Source organism: Heliconius melpomene, chromosome 16 (assembly GCF_056956725.1).
Source record: "Heliconius melpomene rosina isolate 202511_hmr_F chromosome 16, ASM5695672v1, whole genome shotgun sequence".
Lineage (NCBI taxonomy): Eukaryota > Metazoa > Arthropoda > Insecta > Lepidoptera > Nymphalidae > Heliconius > Heliconius melpomene.
The window spans coordinates 1,797,732-1,819,373 of record NC_140404.1 but is presented as its reverse complement, the minus strand read 5'-3'; the positions used below and the strand labels follow the sequence as shown (position 1 = coordinate 1,819,373).

The 21,642-nt window shown below is 32.0% G+C and overlaps 1 protein-coding gene and 1 long non-coding RNA gene across 3 annotated transcripts in view; one reads left to right on the top strand and one right to left on the bottom strand.

The window, feature by feature from the left end:
- Nucleotides 1–235: 235 nt before the first annotated feature.
- LOC146530658 (uncharacterized) overlaps nt 236–21,642 on the bottom strand; it is a 100,903-nt gene continuing 79,496 nt past the window's right edge. For both annotated transcript variants that reach the window (XM_085199078.1, XM_085199077.1), the window contains 2 exons: nt 3,914–4,949; nt 236–3,232 (listed from right to left, as the gene is read on the bottom strand). In XM_085199078.1, the coding sequence (XP_085055204.1) occupies nt 2,763–3,232; nt 3,914–4,940 (1,497 nt within the window). In that variant the 5' untranslated portion in view covers nt 4,941–4,949 and the 3' untranslated portion in view covers nt 236–2,762. The remainder of the gene's footprint in view (nt 3,233–3,913; nt 4,950–21,642) is intronic.
- On the top strand, nt 15,538–17,771 carry LOC146530659 (uncharacterized). The gene is made up of 2 exons (XR_014878857.1): nt 15,538–16,759; nt 16,909–17,771. It is a non-coding gene; the product is annotated as an uncharacterized LOC146530659 (long non-coding RNA).

Sequence of the window (21,642 nt, the reverse complement as noted above, 5' to 3'; positions counted from 1 at the left end):
CTACGTCTTAGTGACGTCTATGCCAAATTTGAGACTCCTAGCATCTATAGTAACGAAGTTTCATACAAACTTTCGACCCTAAAAACAACTCCTTAGAAATCGAATATTGCAAATTCCCGTCTTAGCGAGCACCTACGTCCCATAAGTAACTCCTATGCAAAATTTGAGATTCCTAGCACTTGTAGTTTCTGAGATTTCGTGATGAGTGAGTGACCTTTCGATTTTATATATATAGATTACGTAAACAATTGTTTTTAAATTATATATCTATCTATTTAAAAATTCCATGAACATATTATATCTAGCTATATTTACATAATATGTTATGTGTTAATACAAATAATGTATAAACAACGAAATGTACAATATATAAGTAAAGATATTTTAAGAACATACTCCATGCCTTTATGGTTTAATTAATATAATTTTAGTAGGTACTATCAATAGATTAAGGTCGTAGTGCCGTGCAGCAATTGTAAACTCGACGGTTGTGGATTCGATTACCATTTGGGGGAATGAGTTAATTTTATTTCCCCTATTCTGCTAATCTTGAATTCCGTTGTTTTCCGCCCAAGAATGTGGCCTATAATTATTTGACTATTGCTAGTATTCCGTGAGTGAGAATAAAACCGAAAACCGCATTCATTTAGACATATACTATAAATTAATAAACAAAACCCTTTTTAACAACAATATTTTATCCAGTTCAGTGTGTATTGTATTTTAGAAATCAAGGCCTTTTATTTAATACCTATACTGACTGTGCAAAAAAAGGTTAATTTGTAATCCAGCGGTCATTTTGTGTTAATAACAATATTGATTATATTATTAATTATGTTATTTTTACTTATTTGCAAAGTATATTTAGCAAAATGTTTGTAATATGTGGATATAAAAGCTTATTTAATGTATTTACAAAATAATTCAATAATATATACCCCATATCATCTCTGACTGGTTTTCAAGGAGCTACATATCTCTTATTTGACGACGGTATGACATTATATGGAAATATACTTTACAGTATCAAACTTAAGGTCACATGGTCTATTCTTATTATATTTAATACTAGTCGACGCCCGAAACTTTGAAGAAGAGTGGATTATAATATAAAAATTAAAAATCTCATTTTTCACGTTTCTGTAGGTATTTCAAAAAATCATACTTTGGTGCTTCGCTATACACTATTACCTAAATATAGGCCTAATTTGCCCTATCTGCCAGTCACTCAGTAATAGAGTCAAAGCGGAAAACTGGTAGGTTCGCTATCGAAGGTTCTGGGTTCAACGAAGCCTGCTATGTTGAAAATTGCTATTTTTAAAAGATTCTTAATCATACAAGGCATGGAATATCATAAAAAAATCTATAAAAGAGACACTAAAAACAAAGAAGAATACTTTAAGTATGACACAAAAAAAATAAACAAGCATAAATTGAATCTTACATTTATATCACATTTCTTTACAAAAATCCTTATAAATTTATATTTACAATACTTACATAAATATATTTTATATGTATTTTTAATTAATTATTTGAATTATAATTAATATAATATAATATAATAATTGTTATGTGATATTACTGCTATAGTGCAACAGACGTTCAGGCTTAGTCTTACTTACTTAGGAAGTCTTGACAGTTTCAATTGTCGGTTCTGATTGCAATGTGGTAGCGCAGGAACGTGCCTACCGAATAGATTTCCTTTGATCTTATCTATTATGCCATGAGTAATAGGTATTTGTATTAATTAAAGATAGATATCTTCACACTGTATTCCGCTCATAGCAGGTTAGGCTGAGGGGACCTGGGAACTGGGTGTTAAGACACTCTGTTCCCGTTAAGACACTTCTGTTCCCCACTTTCCGCCGCCGCCTCGTTACGAGAAAAAATATTACCTGCTTTATCTTCAAATTCTTCTGATATACTATTTTTATAAAGCAATTTTAAAGTCATCAGCTTACACTATACTTCTGTTAAATATGTATATCTATAGTAATTTTATAAAGCTGACCCTATGTTTGTTTGTTTGAACGCGCTAATCTCAAGAAATACGGGTTAGTACAACATAAAATTCATCCGATCCAACTGAACCTGAACGTCTGGAACATTTACGTTTCTATTGTGTGTACAAAATGTATTATAATAATAATTGATGAAATTATTGTTATTTATTCTATTTGGTTATACAAAATATTTCTTACTGCATTTAGAGACCGGTTTGTTAAAGCAATAATAACTATTTCAAAACATCAAATCTGTGTTAAATTAGTATTTTAAGCTACTTGTATGAAACAAGAATGGTAAAATTTTGAATATATTACACAATTAAAATTTTTTTAACAAACATTTTAATTTTATTAAAGAGTCTATAAGATATTGGCCATTTGGTGCCACAATGAAGTTTATTTACATTGTAAAATATCAATAGACCAAATGATCGATATAATAAGAATGAACATAATAATATTATGTCATTGCAAAAAAATTGCAATAAAGTTTGACTTTATACAATGATTGTAAATATTCGTTCATGGAATCAAAATTAATATAAAAGCATAATTATGTTTTTAAAAAATCACTTTTCTCGTATTAGCTATAAAAAAAATGGCTAATCAGTGGAAAAAATAGTGATTTATCACTATCCCTTTTCTCAATTCTCAATTAAGTGATCAAAATTTAAATTACCAAAACATATTGAAACACTTACATACAATATCGAATTTGTAAACACATACATACATATTTGTCCATACATACATCTAACATACTAATAACAATGTAAAAGTTAATAGAACAAAAATGTTCACATTTCTGCATGCGTTTGACGTGTGAATTAAATTTCTATAATCTTTAGCTTCATTCTGTGATGGGTAAGTGTAAGTTCTGTCAGTAACACTTTTAACTTCGGCCGGGCAAGGCAGCAGCTCCACAGGTATTTGCAGCAACGTTTTCTCATTATCAGCTCTTATCTTTTTCGGTTCGTCAATATAAACATCTTCTGTTTCACTAAACTCACCATCCCCATCCAAATCGTTTCTAACTTTATCTATATCCTCTAAATTATTACTTGTACTCATTCTTTCATAATAAGTGAGATGTGAATTTAATGCAGGATCAGAATTAAATTTGCAAATGAAATTTTCTAAAGACATTCTCACTTTGATGCTCTTCGCCTCGTGCCTCAGCTTATGCATCCACACTAGATGGCAATCGCAATCAAAGTCGTTCCCTGCAACAATCGACACTTTAATTAATCTTTTATTCGACTAATAAATTTCATTTGTCGGGTTAATTGGGTTTTACTAGAACGAAGGTCCTGGAAGTCTTCTAAATGGTTGAGAATAATATTCTACGTACAAAAAGTAATTTACATTGCTCATTAAGTACGAGCGAAATGAATTAGGAAGCTAATTTTGAGCTTAAATAAATAAATTGTTACTGTGAAAGTTGTATTTGAGTTTCAAGTTAAATCGTATATAGAGTGAATATAGTGTTAGTGTGAAATTTATGTACAAAGTGGCTGGGAGTTCAAACCTCACTGGATGAAATAAGCATATTACACGCATACTATACCTAACTTGCAATTAAATAAATTAATAAAGGAAAATAAAATATCATCTTTTTAAAATCAAATCAGTTTCACGCTGTATCCCGCACACAACAGGGTAGCCAGAGGGAACGTAGTGTTAAGACACTCCGTTCTCCACTTTCTGCCGAATACTCAAGGCATTGCATGTTGAGTGGCAGAACTAAACGCCACTCTTTGCCTCGACACCAGAGCGAAGAAATGGAAATATAAACGTAAACAAATATTTCACTTCTACGAGTGGGGATCGAACCTACAACCGTCATATCTATCATATATAACGATAATATAGTATACTATAAGTAAAAATCATAATATACGCACCTTCTAAATAGATGAAACTCTTCTGCATCTTCAAATTATCATAAATAGGCCGTAAATTGTCTATTGTAAACCTCTTTAACTTATTATGTCTTAAGTCTAAAGCTGACAAACCTCTTACTCCTTCAAACAAGCCATCAGTTAATGTCACAAGTTTATTATGGCTTAAGCTCAATTTCTTCAATTGCGACAGACCATCGAATGTTCTCTGAGCTAATATGTGAATTTCGTTATAATCTAACAATAGCTCTTGGAGATTCCACAATTCTATAAACGTAAAGGAATTAAGTATAGCTATTTTATTCCGTCTTAAATCTAAACGTTTTAAATTAGCAAGTCCATCGAAGCATTCCTTCTTTAAATCACTTATGTTATTTCTATCCAACTCTAGCTCCAGTAAATTTATTAGGTGACGAAATGCACCATCCTCTATTATACTTATATTATTACTTGTCAAAAACAATTTTTGTAATGCTGGCAATTCATAAAACGTATCGGTTTCCAATTTTTTCAATAGATTTTCATCCAAGGTGAGTATCGTTAGATTGGGTAAATTATAAAATGCATGTTTACTCAGAACAGCTATTTGGTTTTTGGTCAGCGTCATTTCTTGCACCGACGTCAAATTGACGAAAGCTTGACTCTCGATTTTCAATATAGAACTGTATTTTATACTAAAATGCTTTAGCTTCCGTAAATATCTTAGGACTTTCGACGGCACGAAGCTTAACCCGCCGTCTGCTCGGACGTTAAATGCTAACGTTTCTATATTTGACTGAGAAGTAAAGCTCGACCATAAAGGATCCGTCTTGTCTATACCGCCGTTGAATACCCAGCATTCTGTTTTAATTGCCTCGTTTATTTCCTGGCTGTTTTCGCAGTAGCAGTGTACTTTGGAGTCTCGATCGTTTATATCGCAGATGTTTGAGGTGGTCGGAATGATTTTCTCCTTTTGTTTTCTCCTGTTGGCGTGTAAGGAGTCTATTGCGAATAGCAACAGCAAGGCAGCGGGTATCTTTTGAGCCCGCATACCTCCTACCTGTAACAAAGGGAAAAGATTAAAGCTTACGGAATTGCTCTCATATTTGTGGGAACAGAATTTCGTTGGTTATTTTTAGGGTTTTAAAAATAGAATTTATATTTTTAGATTGGGTTGATGTGTATAACTTATAAGGTGTACGGATAATACGATTTTGTTAAATAAAATAATACTTAAACTTTGAAAAGTTTAATATCCAGGCCATCAATACTAGTAGAAATATTTTATATTTTCATTTCCTCGCACAGGTAATAAAGCAAGGCGCGGCGTTGAGTTCCGCCACTTAACGTGTAATGCCTCCAAAATTTTGTGGAACATGGAGGACGTAGTGTTTACGTTTCTATGTGCAGGATACAGCGGGAAGCTTAAAAAAACAATGCCATATAGCTATGTCATTCGAATCTAACAAAATTGCACTAGAACAGCCTAAATAGGACAAAAGCCGAAAAACAAAATTAAATTAAGTTAATTTGACTAAAAGATTCACATAATTTGCCTAAATTCGTAGTGAAAATATGCTAACGGATTCGTGACCAGTCCTAAAGGACTATAGCCCGAACGGAATATACAATAGAAATACGAAGAAATTAAACACACCTACAGGAAGATTTCAAGCAAAAAATAATTAGAGATTTAATTGTGTTACTTTAATTATATTTATGTCGATTGTTTTTTTAGCGTTTATTACCTGTTACAAGGCCTTCAGGTAATTAATTTAATCGTTATACCATTAGTTTTTGTTCCAGAGAGATTTGTTGGACCTGTTTTCTTTTTTCTTCATTTTCTTATCTTATGTTGTGTTAAAGAATGCAGAGTGAGATTTAATCTGTAGTGATTTTACCAACTTCAAAACAAGGAGATTGTCAGTTGGGCATATATGTAATAGAGTGTATTAACACCTTGTTTAATTTCTTTTAACTACTCTGCTATACGGAACGTGTGAAGTTGAAAAACAAAAAAATGTTAGAAGTTTGGTGGCAGTTCGCTTGAAAATGTCTTTAATCTTAAGTGAAAATCTCAGATAGGTACCTCTGTCCCCTAACCGAAGGGCTCTCATGGGAGAGCAAGTACATTACCTTAATGTTAAACGTGAAGCTTTTGCAATACTATGACTCACAATAATATATTTTCCTTATTAGTGGGGCAGGCTGAAGAAATTTTATGCTAAAACACTCCGTTCCCTACTTTTCTCCTAATTTTCGTGATATGTATAAAATGGCGGTATTAAACGTCACGCTTTTTAATTGCTAGAGCTGTGAAATAAAAATATTTTTTTCCCCTAATGACTATAGAAGCCACAGACCGTTGTTATCGTACGTGCGTGCAGTCAGATACCACTATGACATCTACATATGTTTACTTTATTTCTTTCTAGCAGGGTGGCCGAGGGAATCTATGAACCGAGTGTTACCGTCAAATTGTCAACGCTACGCTTTGCCTCGTTACCAGAGCGGAGAAATAAAAAATATTAAATAGTTAATTTCCTTGATTGAAAATCGAATCCATAACCTGTCGTATTTACAGTCGTACGCTTGTTTGCTCCACGATTGGCCTCTACGTAGATTAACTTATTTATTCCATGATATTTCAGTCACATTTGAAAATTTAGTTGGTAAATTTTTAATTGGTTCACTCTATGTTTTTGGTAAAGTTCATCTAATAGTTAATTAGAATTAAGCAAAGTTAACTATGAACTAAACGATACAACTAACCCTTCTACTGTGTTGTAACAAACACTAATTTATTGACGTCATCGCTCCTATCTACGGACCGCACTCCCAAAACCATCACCAAAGGGAATATTTAATGCATAGATACCGAAAACAGTGTACACTAGTGGACCTTATGTCTTAGTACTGATATAACAATGTTTTATTTGTTGTTTAGATTTTGATATAAATTATTCTACTGATTTGTTGTTTGTAACACGACGGTTGTGAGGTCGATCCCCACTTGAGGAAATGAAATAGTTATTTACATTTATATTTTCATTTGTTCGCCCTGGTGTCGAGGCAAAGCGCGGCGTTGAGTTCTGCTATTCAACACGCAATGCCTCAAGAATTGTGGAAAGTGGGGAACGGGGTATCTTGACACTAGGTTCTCTACCTACCCTGCTGTGCTGTACAATATATAATTTAGGTACAAACTAAATATATATAGCAGGTACAAACTAAATATATATATGGAATATATACTCGTATGTACATGTGGTTAGTAATGTCCATGTAAACCTAAAGTCCAAGTAACGACACAAATTTAACCAACTCAATTCATTATACAGAATTGAGTCAATTTGCACATCAACCAACTGTTTAACTTGGAAATGGTCGGTTAATTAAGTCTAAAACTAGGGTAGTTACGTAAACAATCAAAAGAGAGGTTATAAAGGAACCGCCAATCGGCATTAAATGGTTGAAGAACTTGCGATACAACTATTTGTTAGGGATTTGTAAGTTCTATGAGTGAAATGTGTTTTGAATTTTATAGTAGATAAAAAAAACTAATAAATGTAAAATATTTTGCTATTTCTAATACTTTTTTTGCTTGACTTTTAACTTTGTAACTTTGTAAGAAGACAGCGGGAACCCGCTGTATTCAAAGGGCGCAGGACCCGATGGAGTGGCGAGTATTGGGGGAGGCCTATGTCCAGCAGTGAACTTTAGGATAGAATTATAGAACAAAATCTATAAAACTGAATTTCATCCACTTGTACTTTTTATTTTATTATCAATCCTTTTAAAATACATAAGTATTACAACAATAAAACGTTAAATAAAATGTCAGTTCAGTTCTTAATTTATGGCGCTTCGAGCGTGCCAGTTGAGCACCAATCACTTTGCAATGTCACGTTGCATGGAGAACACACAAAGGAGATTGTATAGTTAAAAAGAGACTATATTACACAATAGGAGAATGCATATCAAGAAATAAAAAAAAATAAAAAGCCAAATATACAAATCTAACTCTTAGATAGCCAAATTGACAATTTCTCTCATCACAATTTTTTCACGGTAACCCAGATTGACGATTTCTCCATTTTTCTTTCGAAACAATTCACAAACCCCATAGTCTAAAATAAATTAAAAAGTTTATCCATATATATTAATGCAATTGTCTCTTGAAACTGGAAATTGTGTAATCGCCCAAACGTCCGTATTGCCGTCAGGTTGCGCTACGCTCGTAAAATCTGATGGTATTAAACCGTTCTGACCACAGACCATTGGAGAGGGAAGGTGAAATAGATATGGAATAGAAATTATTTAAGTTTAGCATTATTTAGTTAATTAGTTGAGGTAATTGCTTTTTCTTTAGTTTTGGTATATATTAATATTTTATTATAATTTTCTTGTTTACTTTAGGAATGCCACAAATCGTCTTAACAAAACAAATTGTCTTAATTAGTCAAATCGGGAAAGCATCTACATATAATCATTATTATGAATAGTATATTATGTTTTGATTTTAAATCTATTAATACGTTCAATTAAAATACCCTTATTGACCTACAATATTTATTTATCATCTATAATTACCTTGCTTCTTTATTTTTTTCTTTTAAAATATCTCTTATTTTTTAACATTAACTGAAATTTCGTAAAATTTTCATTCGTAATAATCATAATAAATTGTAAGTCATAAGTCCGTCTTAAGTCGTGAGGTAAATAATGAAAAGATCGGATTGCTTACATAAATGAAAAGCTTGACGTCCACTGCGTTCTGTCAGCGATGATTTGGTTTATTTTGACGTATTCATTTCATAACTTGGGACCGTAAACAGGACTTAATGTTTACCAATTTCGTATTTTGTTTTGCAAACTTGGATATAATAGGTGAAGAACAAAAAAATAACTGTATATTAACTTTTATTCTGTTTGCTTAAATATTTATTAATTTTTAAATAGTATTTCGAATTAAGTCAATCACCACTATATGGGAAATAGAGGTATTAATTGTTTTAGAGAAATAGAGGATTATGTTGAAAATATATATATTTTTTCCCACTGTGGCTTTACCTTATAAATTGTGGCGTGAGTTGAATCCATCCGAATAACCAGCAAAGACGACGAAATGAAAAACGGTGACGTAATCAAAATATAAGAAATTTTATTGTGATTTCTCTCATATCTGATATGAATGATAAGATAATGTATTTCTAGATAATATAATTATAATAATATATGTTTTTACACATGGTTTGCATAGTTGAGGGTCCCTATCTTTTCCTTTTTTCTCTAAGTGTATTTTTGAAAGATAGAGTTATTCAAAGTGGGAGGTGCCACACCCCCTACGTGGCGATTTTTATTGGAGAAAAATGATAGCAGCAGATTTGCAAAATGTTGATTTGTCGTATTTGTGTAAGCACAATACAAGTAGCGAGCAATTAAGGAACTCTTCACTCGAAGCTGACTCGCACTTGGCCACATTTTTCTCGATCGGACGCCTTATAAAACAAAGACAAAATACATTTTAAATCAACATCTAATCCACACCTTGTATAAAGTTAAATATTTCCCAACACTGCCAGTGCTCTCAACATTTGCATATTTCAGTTGATAACACTTCTATTATACTCGCTGTACCTAAGCCTACTTTCATACAAAATGCACCGATAGACGCAATGCGACGCTACGGGCCCATTCGACTGTATTACCACGAAGGAAAATTGATGCTTGGACATTCGGGCTTAGAAAATCTTAATAAAATACAAGAGTTGGTAGGCAATTGGGTCTGACTGTAAATATTAAATATCTACCATAAAATTTGAGTCCAGCGGCGCTAGGGCACAAAATTGTGAAGGTTGTTGGTTCGATTCCCATTCTAGGAAATGATGAAATATTTAGTATTTTCATTTTCTCGCTCTACCAAGGCAAAGCGTCTCGTTGCGCCTCTGCCATCAAAATTTGGTGCAAAGGGGGAAATAAAGGTATTTTATCAGAGGTTCCCAGGTTCCTTCTGTCTGCAATGTTTTATGCGATATATAGTGTGAATCTAAATAAAATAAGATCCTAATGTCTCAAAGCGGAAAGGAGGGTGGAAAACAGAATATACTAACACTACTTACTTTTTACATACTCCACTGTATATAAGAGATAATATACAGAAGAAGAGTATAGAGAAATAACCTAGCTATTGCTTATATACTAAAAAAGTAATTAAATCTCACATACGCAGTAATTACCCGAGAGCTCTACTAATTAACTTTTAAATTTTAAAGTAATATTTCCAAAGTATTTTTCCAGTAACCAAAATATATTATAACCTAGAAAACTATAGAATTTACATTTTTAGTACTTACTGTAATAGAGCTTTTAATTTAAGACTACTATACACTGAGCTTAATAGAAGTAAGCTTATATTTGGACGGTTTGCCTCGTAAGAGTTAAGCTTGCTTTCAAATGTTCCAATAGACGTAATGCGATGCGACGTGCTCGCTCGCGTAAGCACGAAATGGAACGATGCTTAGTGTTTTACACTGTTTCTTGTAAATTCTCTTTTAGTATTTGTTTTTTTTTTCGTTTCACGCTTTATCACGCATTTGATAGGCAGATAGAACTAAATGTGTTATAAAACTGAAAAACTTTGTTAAGATACTCTGTTTACTGTTTTGCATCCGAATTTAAGTTATCACGTGATGAGTGGTGAAACTTACCGAACGCCGAGCTTACCGGAAGAGAAAGAAGAAAAGCGGAGAGTTTAAAAAAAATACTGAGACAGGATCGAACCTACCTAACCTTATTTCAGGCAGTTTCCCATTGTTCCACAAAGATTTCGATACTTTATAATAAAACAAAATATGAAAGTAAGTAAAAGAAATAAATAGTAAGTATCAATTACTGTGTAATTTTGTTATCTCTTCTAGGTGTAAAAAATGCGCGTATAAAAAAACGCGTATATATTTCCACCTTAAAGTCCGACGACGAACCTGCAGCTCCTATGGTGTTACATGGGGTTTTGGGGGTGATCATTTACTACCAGGTGATCCATAACCCTTTAGCTTTATTTTTCCTATATAAAAAATAAATAATCAAAGAAGTAAAATAATTTAAGGAAAACTTGAATTAAATTTATAATTATAACAGATATAATTACTTCGCAATTATTTCTTAATAAAAACCTTAATTTTGTAAATGAAGGTCTAAAGACGTAAAATAATTTCGTTTTCAATTTCGTCTTGAGTAATAAGTATTTTATAAATTTTATAGTAAGCGTAGAGCTCTACACTTCAATGTAAAGGACATTCTCTTCTCTTATCTTATCTCTTTTACTCTCGTCTTTACATCTACGAGTATATGTTTTCCAAGAGACGCTTAAATCCCGCTACATAAAAATTTTTATACGACAGAATGATAGGCAGAGGGAACCTAGTATAAAAACACTCTGTTCTCCATTTTCCACTGAATTCTGGAGACATTTCCTCTTAACAAATTTGTAAGGTTTTTGAGACCTGCCCAACAAAACTGTCAGTCAACTTGTCGCTAACTAGATCGCTTATCCGAATTATGCCATTTACTGCACGTAATGCATGTCATTGATGTTGGACGGACAATCCCAATTATAATAAGGTAGTCATCTGCACACCTATCAAAGTCAAGTTAGAATGGATGTTAGTTAACCTAAATATTGATTACGTTTACAGGTGGAAATGTTAAAATTAATAATTTTTTCATCAATATTTTTTAGGTTCACGATGTATCCCGCACATAGTGGGGTAGGCAGAGGGACCCTAGGGTTAACACACTCGGATTCCTACTGCCCATCTAATTTTCGAGATATTGCTCGTTGGCTGTCGGAACTTAATTACTAGTACAAGTAAAAATTGTTTACTTCATATACAAACAATATTTCCATTCCCATTGTTATACTAAAAAAAACAAAAATGCACGAATAGATTAATCAAATTATCATCAGCTAGAGATATGACCCGGCGAACGATTTTAATGAAATATTTTCCCAACAAAATTGTGAAAACGGTTTCCGAATATCCAAATATTTTTGTATGTGATTTGTTTTTTCAACGTGAATTTGTAAAGTGAATTTTAAACATGTAAACAAAAACGACGCGGACGCGAGTGTAGACTCTTTTTATTACTGATTCACAGTTGCGTTTTATATAATTAAATATTAATATTATTTATAAAGTACCGTTAGCCCAGTGTCTGGTTGTAATCGCAATGATTGTAGGTTCTATTCCCGTGGAGTATTATTCATGGAAATAATAAATAGTGCCTGAGGTGAAGGTGTAAAACAGAGAACGGAAAGAAGAAAAAGATAGTGTTACATACTAGGTGTTAGCGGAAGTTTAATTAACCAGGTAAAAGCGACCACTATGGGTCCATTATAATAATTAAACAATTTTCTTTTCCTTATTATATTACAAACATTAAATAAGTATATTTTTTATTTGAATTAATAAAGTATAAAAGATTATTTATTAGTTCAGTATAAAAATATTAAAATAAACTCTTTAAATATAAGATTTTACTACTATTAAAAATAGTAGTAAAGTTGTGATATAAATGGGACAAAAGTATAAGCTTAAAGCAAAAGCCAATTTCTTTGAGCTTTCTTCAGATGTCATAAACAGATATTATTTAATATTAAAGTAAAGTACGAAAACACACGAAATGCTTAAAGTAAGTGAATTGGATAATATGTGTCTTGTATATAAGATTGTTTTTATACTACAAAACTAAACTAATCTACAATCTAAAATTAGTAGATTTATTAAGCTACCAGGTTTTATTATGGTATTGGAGGAAAATGGAGAATGGAGTATCTTGACACTCATTTTTATCACCTAGCTAATATTATTTAAAAATCTTCCATACAAATATAAATGAAAATTTACAAGCGAAGACGCAGTAAAATACAATATATAAAAATCATATATATATAAATTATTTCGGAATATGCCTCTGGCCATAACTAAACCCATTTGTACTTTAGATGCTCTATGACAGAAGTTTTGCCAAATTTATAGTACTGTATTGGTTTTGTTTCTAAACTAAAACTATTTATATTGAATTTTCAAACAAAATTAAATTATTTTCTGAAATTTTCATACGAAAAGACAACGCTATGGCAGATTTTATTCTTTAGTTAAACAAGGTTCCCATTTTATATGCCATAAAATGAAGGAAAGAGGTGAGTTACGTTATGCATCTGTGCTCTTGGAAAATTGAAAATGTAACATTGTAAGGAACTTTTTAATGTTCGTTTAATTTCTTTTGTTACGACTGTTCTATTGAATTTTATTTAGAAGTGGGCTTTACGAGTTGAAAAGATGATTTATTGTTGGGAACGACGTATTGCTATTAAAGCTGGTTGATCTGGGTTACTGAGGCAGGTAGCCCTACCTGCCGGTTGGGCTGAATTTAGTGAATTTGGAAAATTTTGGCGGTAGTTGTAGGTTTTTTTTCGTAAAAGCTTTTTTGTAGGAAGCGTTTATTGCCTCGTTATCATAGCGAAGAAATGAAAATATTTAATATTTAATTCCTCTGAGTAGGAATCGAACCCGTAACCGTCGTGCTTACAGTTACACGCTTGTGCCTCTACGGCATTAGGACAAATTCGCTCATCCAAAATTATCACTCTAGAATAAAAAAAATATTTATAATATAGTCTGTATCACCTCTACCATCAACACTATCTTTTTCAACCCATATTTTAATGTAAATTAATTAATTTAACAGTATTCTCCATTTAATAACAAGATAACAAATTAATTTATTAAACACAAAGTAATCTTAAATCATATTGATCTAAACTCTAAGATACAGCCATGAACGTCTATTTACAAAATAAAGCCTTTCGGTTCGTTGTTTTAGTATAAATAATAAACAATCTTGATACTTCAGTTGTTCCCAAAGCTTGGATAGTCTAAATTTATGTACGTTTTAAGAGCAAAATAACAGTTTATTATAACAAATGATTTATGAAAATTGAATTATTTTAATTATACCTTCATTATTTACAGTTGAATTTTGATTATGAATAATTCAATTTGGTTTTTAGACCAATTAATGTTCTAAAGCTTTTGTAATTATGTTTTGTGCTATAATTATAAAAGTATTTATATATTATGAGGTGGAAGCGCAGGGGGCCTGTACTCGTATGCGCGACAGGTTGTAGGTGAAATCCTCACTCGCGGAAAATAAAATAAATTCTATTTTTTTTTCTTCCCTATGATACCGAGTCAAAACGCGGCGTTGACGTCCGCCACTTAACACGCAATGCCTCTAGAAATCGCCTGGAAGTGGAGAACAGATATTCCTCAAATAGCAGAATATGTAGAGGTAACCTGGAGACCTAGATACTTCCGTTCCCCACCTCCCACCGAATTCTTGAGACATTGTTTGTTGTGGTGGAACTTACCGTCGGATCTAAACGTCGTACTTCACCTCACTACCAGGACGATAAAATGAAAATAAAAAACTGATAGTAATAAATAATAATCAATATATTCTGCTATATTTAATAAATGAAAACATAATAGCCAAACAAAAGGCCAGCTCCAATATCGTCTATTGTTGACATACCGAGTTCGATATGAAATTAATACTTCTTAGGAATTTTATTATGAGTATATAGACAATCCTACTAACACTACATCAATAGTTTTAGCAATGTTCCCTCAGTTCCCCAGGTTCCCTCTACGTACCCTACTAGGTGCAAGATACAGCGTAAAGCAAAAAAATATATACTATAATATACATAAATATTCCTGTGAAAAATAAATATTTGCTCTATAAATTAAGCTATCAGATATAAAACGTTATTTATAAAATGATATCTTTGTAAACAGCAAATATTCTTTTGTGCTTAAAAGCTCCAATCGCAATAAAACTTAATATATATTTCGGTCTGTGTTTTCGGTGGAGCTCTTGCATACAAAGAAGAATCTTTGGCAGATTTTGGCTAAGACTAAGTGTTCTGAAAGTGGTGTGACTTGAGAAATGGAGGAAAAATTCTTAATTAAAATTAGTTATAAAACTTGCTCATATATTAATTGCAAAAAGGGATTTTTATTTCAAGAAGTTTCTATTTTCCATTCGAATTCGAAACATTGCAACGCCGCCGCTTGTCATGCTAGATTAGGAAATCATGTTATATGTTTATAGCAAGAGTTAAATTTAAATTATCTAATCAGATTCTAGTTAGAAAAAATTTAAAGAACGAATGAAAATTAAAGAATAATTTACTCATTTTATTCATAAGCATACGTACTTCCTTATAGAAAATAATATCGTATATCTTAATTTCCTCAAACACTTACAAGATATCCAAGAAGCATCAAATTCTGTTTCCAAAATTGAAAGAGGCCATCGTATGCGTAGTAGATTATTTGCTTATAGTAAAAGCGACGATTGTGAAATCGATTCCTACTTCGGGGAATGGAATATTTTCATTTATCCGAGCAGATAAGACACGGCGTTTAATTCCGCCACTGAAAATGCTATTTTACACTTTACTCTCTTAAAGGAACGTTAAGCTTAAAAACAACTACAAACTTACAACATAAAAAAAATATTATTTCAAAGAAATGAGCAACAGCTTCTTTAAGAGTATATCCCATCAAAAACATAAATGTAAAATGAAAGCCAAGTTTTGTAATAAAACGTATGCTTTCAGCGATAAAAGAAGTGAGATGTAAATGTATGCCAAGTTCAATGGTCAGTCCTGAAATTTATTTTTAACAATATAAAATATTTTATAACAACTGAAAATGCCCATTCTTCTTACAACTTGGAGACTTTATCTATGCGTAATATCTGATTCGGCTAGTTTTCTTATGAATTTACAATAGAATCTGAGTAGAATAGAATTTGAATACATTCATTTATATCGATGTAAATTCATTTGAAAACTAGCCAAGTCAGATATTACACATAGATAAAGTCTCCAAATTGTAAGAAGAATGGGCATTTTCAGTTGTTATAAAATATTTTATATTGTTAAAAATAAATTTCAGGACTGACCATTGAACTTGGCATACATTTACATCTCACTTCTTTTATCGCTGAAAGCATACGTTTTATTACAAAACTTGGCTTTCATTTTACATTTATGTTTTTGATGGGATATCATTACTTTTTGTTCAGAAATTATAAGTAGGAAGATTCATAATGTAATCAAAATCAAAATATTCTTTATTCAATTTGCCCATTACAAGTATTTTTCCTATAGGAAGCTACTACGGCAAGAAACTCAAGAGTTGCTCTTTTTAAAAGATAGTTTAGAGTAAGCGCTTCATAGGACAGTTCTCTTTGCCTAATAAACCAAGTAGGACACCATTGTGATAATACACTTCTATCTTAATATTGTACAAATCTACTGCAGCCTTTATTTCGGAAGTAGCTCCGTACGTAGTTAAGCAAAGCATGTCTTCTTTAGAAGAGTAAGGATTCCCGTTTCGAGCGCTAGTGTAGATACTTAAATCATTCCAGTTACGACATACGTACTCTACTATAGTCTCGCGCAATTTATTAGTTTGTTGTATATCAATACGCTCAAACAAAGAATATGCAATAGCATGGAAGAGACAGCTCCCATCGGGAGGCATTGGAACAATTCGGTGTAAGTTCTTGTTTCAACCACAAGCAATTCTATTGAACGACTCATTGTTCAACATGTCTTGGAAAAAATATAAACAATAAGTTTATTAACCCTAGATAGATAACCTACGTCGAATCGACGTAATCGATTTTGAAAAATTGATATAACTCGTTTGTTTTTCGCGTCACTAAACTGGCCGTTCCTGTCAACTCATTTGGCCATCGGAGCTTCCAGGACACACCCGTATCCCTCCGGTAAGTGCAATACTTTAGTCAATATTTACCTACCTTACGTGGAAATGACGTATGGTTATCTTTAGTGTTAGTTTTTAGATTTTTAGGAAAATGTGTTATTAAGACTTTTTTCAGAATAAATGTACTTATTTTTTTACTTGTTACAACAGCTCACGACTAAAAAAAACATCATGTAGTCACATAATCGTATAAACGATGCAAAAATCAGTCGGTTGTTGCATGAAACGAGCGATGCAGAGATTCAGGGGTCGGAAAGTGAAACTGAAGACAATTTATTAAAATATGAAGTACAGAGTGATGCTGTAGACTATGAGGTGAGTGGTCCACCAGTAGTAAACACATTGCATACTGAAGATGTGTCTGAAAATAACCCTGAAACTCCTGAAAGTGCTTCGGCAAGTATGCCGATTGTCATGCCACAGCGTCAAACTCTTCGAGGCAAAACGATCATCGTTGGACAGCCACTAAAGGCAGAACAAGTGGAAGAATATCATCTGCTAATATTATACGGACGTCAAAGGGTCCCACTCGGACGAATAAATGCCCTTATGAGCCTTTAGAATGTTTCAGTACATTTATTATTGATGACATTGTGGAGGAGATAAAAAAATGGACCAACGCAGAAATCCAACTGAAGATTGAAAACCCTGATGTAAAAGCCACCTCCCACAGAACTCGAAGGTGTAACTGAGCTAAAGATAAGAAAATATTGTGCCTTTTGTCCATCAAACATTAGAAGGATGACAAAGACTATGTGCGGCAACTGTAAAAATCCCATTTGTGGAGAGCACAAGTCCAGCGCCTGTCCTAAGTGCCTTTGAGACGAAGATTAATAAAAAAATATATTTATTTAGGTTTTTAATATTATATAGTTTATAAAAAAAATATTTTAAAAAGTTTATATCTCAAATTATAAAACTGACGGAGAGATTCCTAAATGTTTAAGTTTTATAAAGTAAAAAGTACCTCCTTTTGTTCTTTTTTTATTTTTTCTAATAAAAATATAAATAAACTCCAATGTTTTTTATTTATACACAACAAAATTACATACATTAAGATATAATATCATATTCATAAACCTAGGATATACATAATCCAAAATATGCTCACTTAAACATTCGCACGTTGAATCGACGTATGGTTATCTTTAGTGTAAAGTGCAATATAGTTATCTATCTAGGATTAAGTGCTGACGGTACCAATCTGAATTGATATGATCCCAAGGTCGACTTCGTTCTCTGCCGTTTTCACAAGTGTTCCTAAAACCAGTAAAATCATGAAACCCAGGCCAAAAAAACCATTAAAATATGAGCGCCTTCGTACAATAAAATATATCTAATATAATTAGATATTTACTTTTTTATTATGATCAATAATATTATGTTTTATTACTCTTAAGACGATATTTAATTATATATGAAAATAGATTATATTTATCTATGAATCTCGACTATAGTTTTTATTTTGTTGATTAAATGACAGTTGTCAGATTAGAAAGTAATTAATGTATGCTGCGTTTAGAAATCTGATATAATTATTATTATTTTTTTTCTAATTTTATTATTTTGTTGGAATAACTCAACACGCAATGCCTCCAGAGTTCGAAGGAAAGAGGGGAACTGAGTGTCTTAACACTAGGTTCCCTCTGTCTACCCCGCTATGTGTGGGATACATCGTAAAGCAGATTTATTTATTTTTTATTATTTTGTTTAAGTAATTTTTAATTTTCTCTTTTTTTCTCTTATTTTTTTTATTAACGATTACTTAAATTTTTACTGTTAATAATTACTTTATAATTACTTCTGTTAAGATAGCTGGTAGGCTGACAATATATCAAATTAAAAATAAAACCAGCTTCACGCTGTATCCCGCACACAGCAGAGTAGACAGAGAGAATCTAGTGTTAAGACACTCAGTAACTCCACTTTCCATCGAATTCTGGAGACATTGCGTGTTGAGTGGCGGAACTCTACGCCGCGCTTTGCCTTGGTGGAAATATAATTTTAAATAAATATTTCAATTCCTCGAGTGGGAATCGAACTCACAACCAGTCTGTTTTACAGACACACTTTGTGCCCCGGTGCCACGACTGACCTTACAGATAGTATATTATTATTAAATTTTATATATATTTCTATCAATATAATTACTTTTTAAAAGCTTTTATTTATATTTATTTTTTAGTGTATTTTTTTTCTGTTTTAGGGTTCTGTACCTCGAAAGCAATAAAACAGAACCCTTATAGGATCTTATATAGGACTTAGTACTTAAATATTGTAATAATAATTTAATATCAAATACGTTAATCGACTATGCAAATACTCTTAGTATAATAAGTACTAAAACATATGTTTAAATTATAATAAATAATAATTAAGGATGTTAATCCATTTATTATTTATATACATAAAAGGACTTGTCCTCACTGACTGAGGTAAGACGCACGCACAGCTGTAACCGCTGTGCGTAGAAACGTAAAGTTTGGACAGACGTTTACTTTCGTAATCTGGACATCCACTAAGAAAGGATTTTGAAAAATTTTAACTCTAAAGGGGTGAAATAGGGGTTGAAAGTTTGTATGGTTTTTTTTTAAATCGGCACCGATTTTTATAAAATTTGAAATTTAGATTTTTAAAAGTATTTAATTGAATACGTATTTCATAGTTTTCTAGAGTTCTCCCGCTAAGGGTGCAAATAAGGGGTTGAAAGTTTGTATCGATTTTTTAATCGGCACCAATTTTTATAAAATTTGAAATTCAGACTCTTAAAAATATTTAATTGAACACATGTTTCATGGTTTTCTAGAATTCAACCTCTAAAGGTGCAAATAAGGGGTTGAAAGTTTGTATGGAAAAATCTTCAAATCACCACCGATTTTTATAAAATTTGAAATTTCGACTCTTAAAAATATTTCATTGAATACATGTTTTATGGTTTATTAGAATTCATCCCTAAATAAGCTAGCGAAGCTGCGCGCGTCCGCTAGTATTTTTATATGTTTACGTGAAGCCCTTGAAGTCCACATGACGACAGGCTTTCTCAGGACATAAATTAGAGTCATTTTCAGCTACAAATGGAGACATATCTTATATTAGAATATACTTGAAAGCATCGTATTGTTTTAGATGGCTTACGTAAGTAATAGTGAAGTTAGTCTACAAAACAAATAAAATATTTACTAAGGTGTGACATAAATAAAAGCAAATATGTATAAATAATGCATTGCTCTTATTTTGTTGGCAGGCGCTACACTATAAGTAAATGTTCCTAATTGAATCTATTTATTGAAAAATTATAAGAAAATGTTAGAAAAATACTAGTTTCGGATTTTTTCCTTTACATACACCCAATTACTTAACCGGATGCTAAATTTCACCATTCCAGGTCATCTGGAACTTGGTTAACATTAAGGTCTATAGGTCAGTCACCCCCCTAAAAATTTACGATTTTTGGACGTCATTATCTAAATAACTGTTTGAGCTGTGTTTATGAAATTTAATGCACGTATACAGGTAGGGGGTCTAAATATTTGAGCCAAATATGACAGCTTTAGATAGAATAGTTTTTGAGTTACTAATAGGTAAAAAGTGGCTTCAAATGGTTCGTGTAAAATAACACACGGTGCTGCTCGCCAGTTTTGTTTGTAAAAAAAACTTGGCCACGCGCTCCGCGCGTTTTAGATTCATGCCACTTCTATACAAGTCTGAAGATTCAATGGAGTGAAACGAGAACTACTTTAAAACGTTTCTGCATCCACACTCCACAGTGTGGAGGAAATTTTTATTCTAAGCACGTAGGCACTGTTGAGAGAGACATTAGTTAATTCGCTGGTAAAATTACATAGTTAAAATATTCCTTGGAATATACATTAAGTATGGGCGTCTGTAGGTGCCTAGACGGGCGGGAGGGATGGGGGGGGGGGAAGATGTATTCTTTTTTGCAAGATAGGCGAGATTGTTATGAAATATTCATATTTTTTTAGAGAGGTGTCTAAGAAGACCCGGTGGACGAAAGGACGATGTTTTTAAGATTTTAATTATAAGGTTGTGCTATATAATATTATGTAGGTATACTCAATTTAAATTATATTATAAAGCTGAAGAGTGTATTTTTCTGAACTTGTGGTTCTTGATATTATCAAGAACTTTTTAATGTAATAAATGTTTACATTGAAAAAATATTTTAATGGAGGATACATCAATCGAGATAGGTTATAAAGCTATATTAATTACATCACGTCAATCTTCAAAATGTAACTCAGTCGGGCACATAGAAAGTGTCTATCTATGGGGTGGGTATTAGGCGCAACAGAACGTCTTCGGCTTGAAAAGATCAAACCTTTATAAATCTAAAACAAAAGGAATTATTTAAAAATTGATCTTTCCATCCCAGAATTTATACAAAAGATTTACATTTTTTATTTAGCTTCACGCTGTATCTGTACTTTAGCTGGGTAGGCAGAGAGAACCTAGTGTTAAAGTTCTCCGTTCCTGATGAACTACTCAATTTTCGAGACATTTATGTGTTGCCTGATGTGGCAGAACTCAGAGCTTCTCATATTTCTATAGGGGTAATAGATTCGAACTTACAACAATCTCGTTTACATTCTGACTAAACTCTCTTACTACTAAAAAAATCAAGTTATTGAAAAGGCAGTAACATTTTTAACTTTCAGTTAAATAACATACATATACTCGTATGATTAAAAACTTTGCAACTCATTAACGTTAATAGGTACGTTGAAATTATAATACAAACATTTCAAAGAACTAGTACTTCGTTTTCCTTCACAAAATGGTCTACCTGTATGTATAAATTGTAAGCAATTATGTTTCTTATTTGTATTTCTTTAGAGATTTTAATAGAAAATCAACATTTTATAA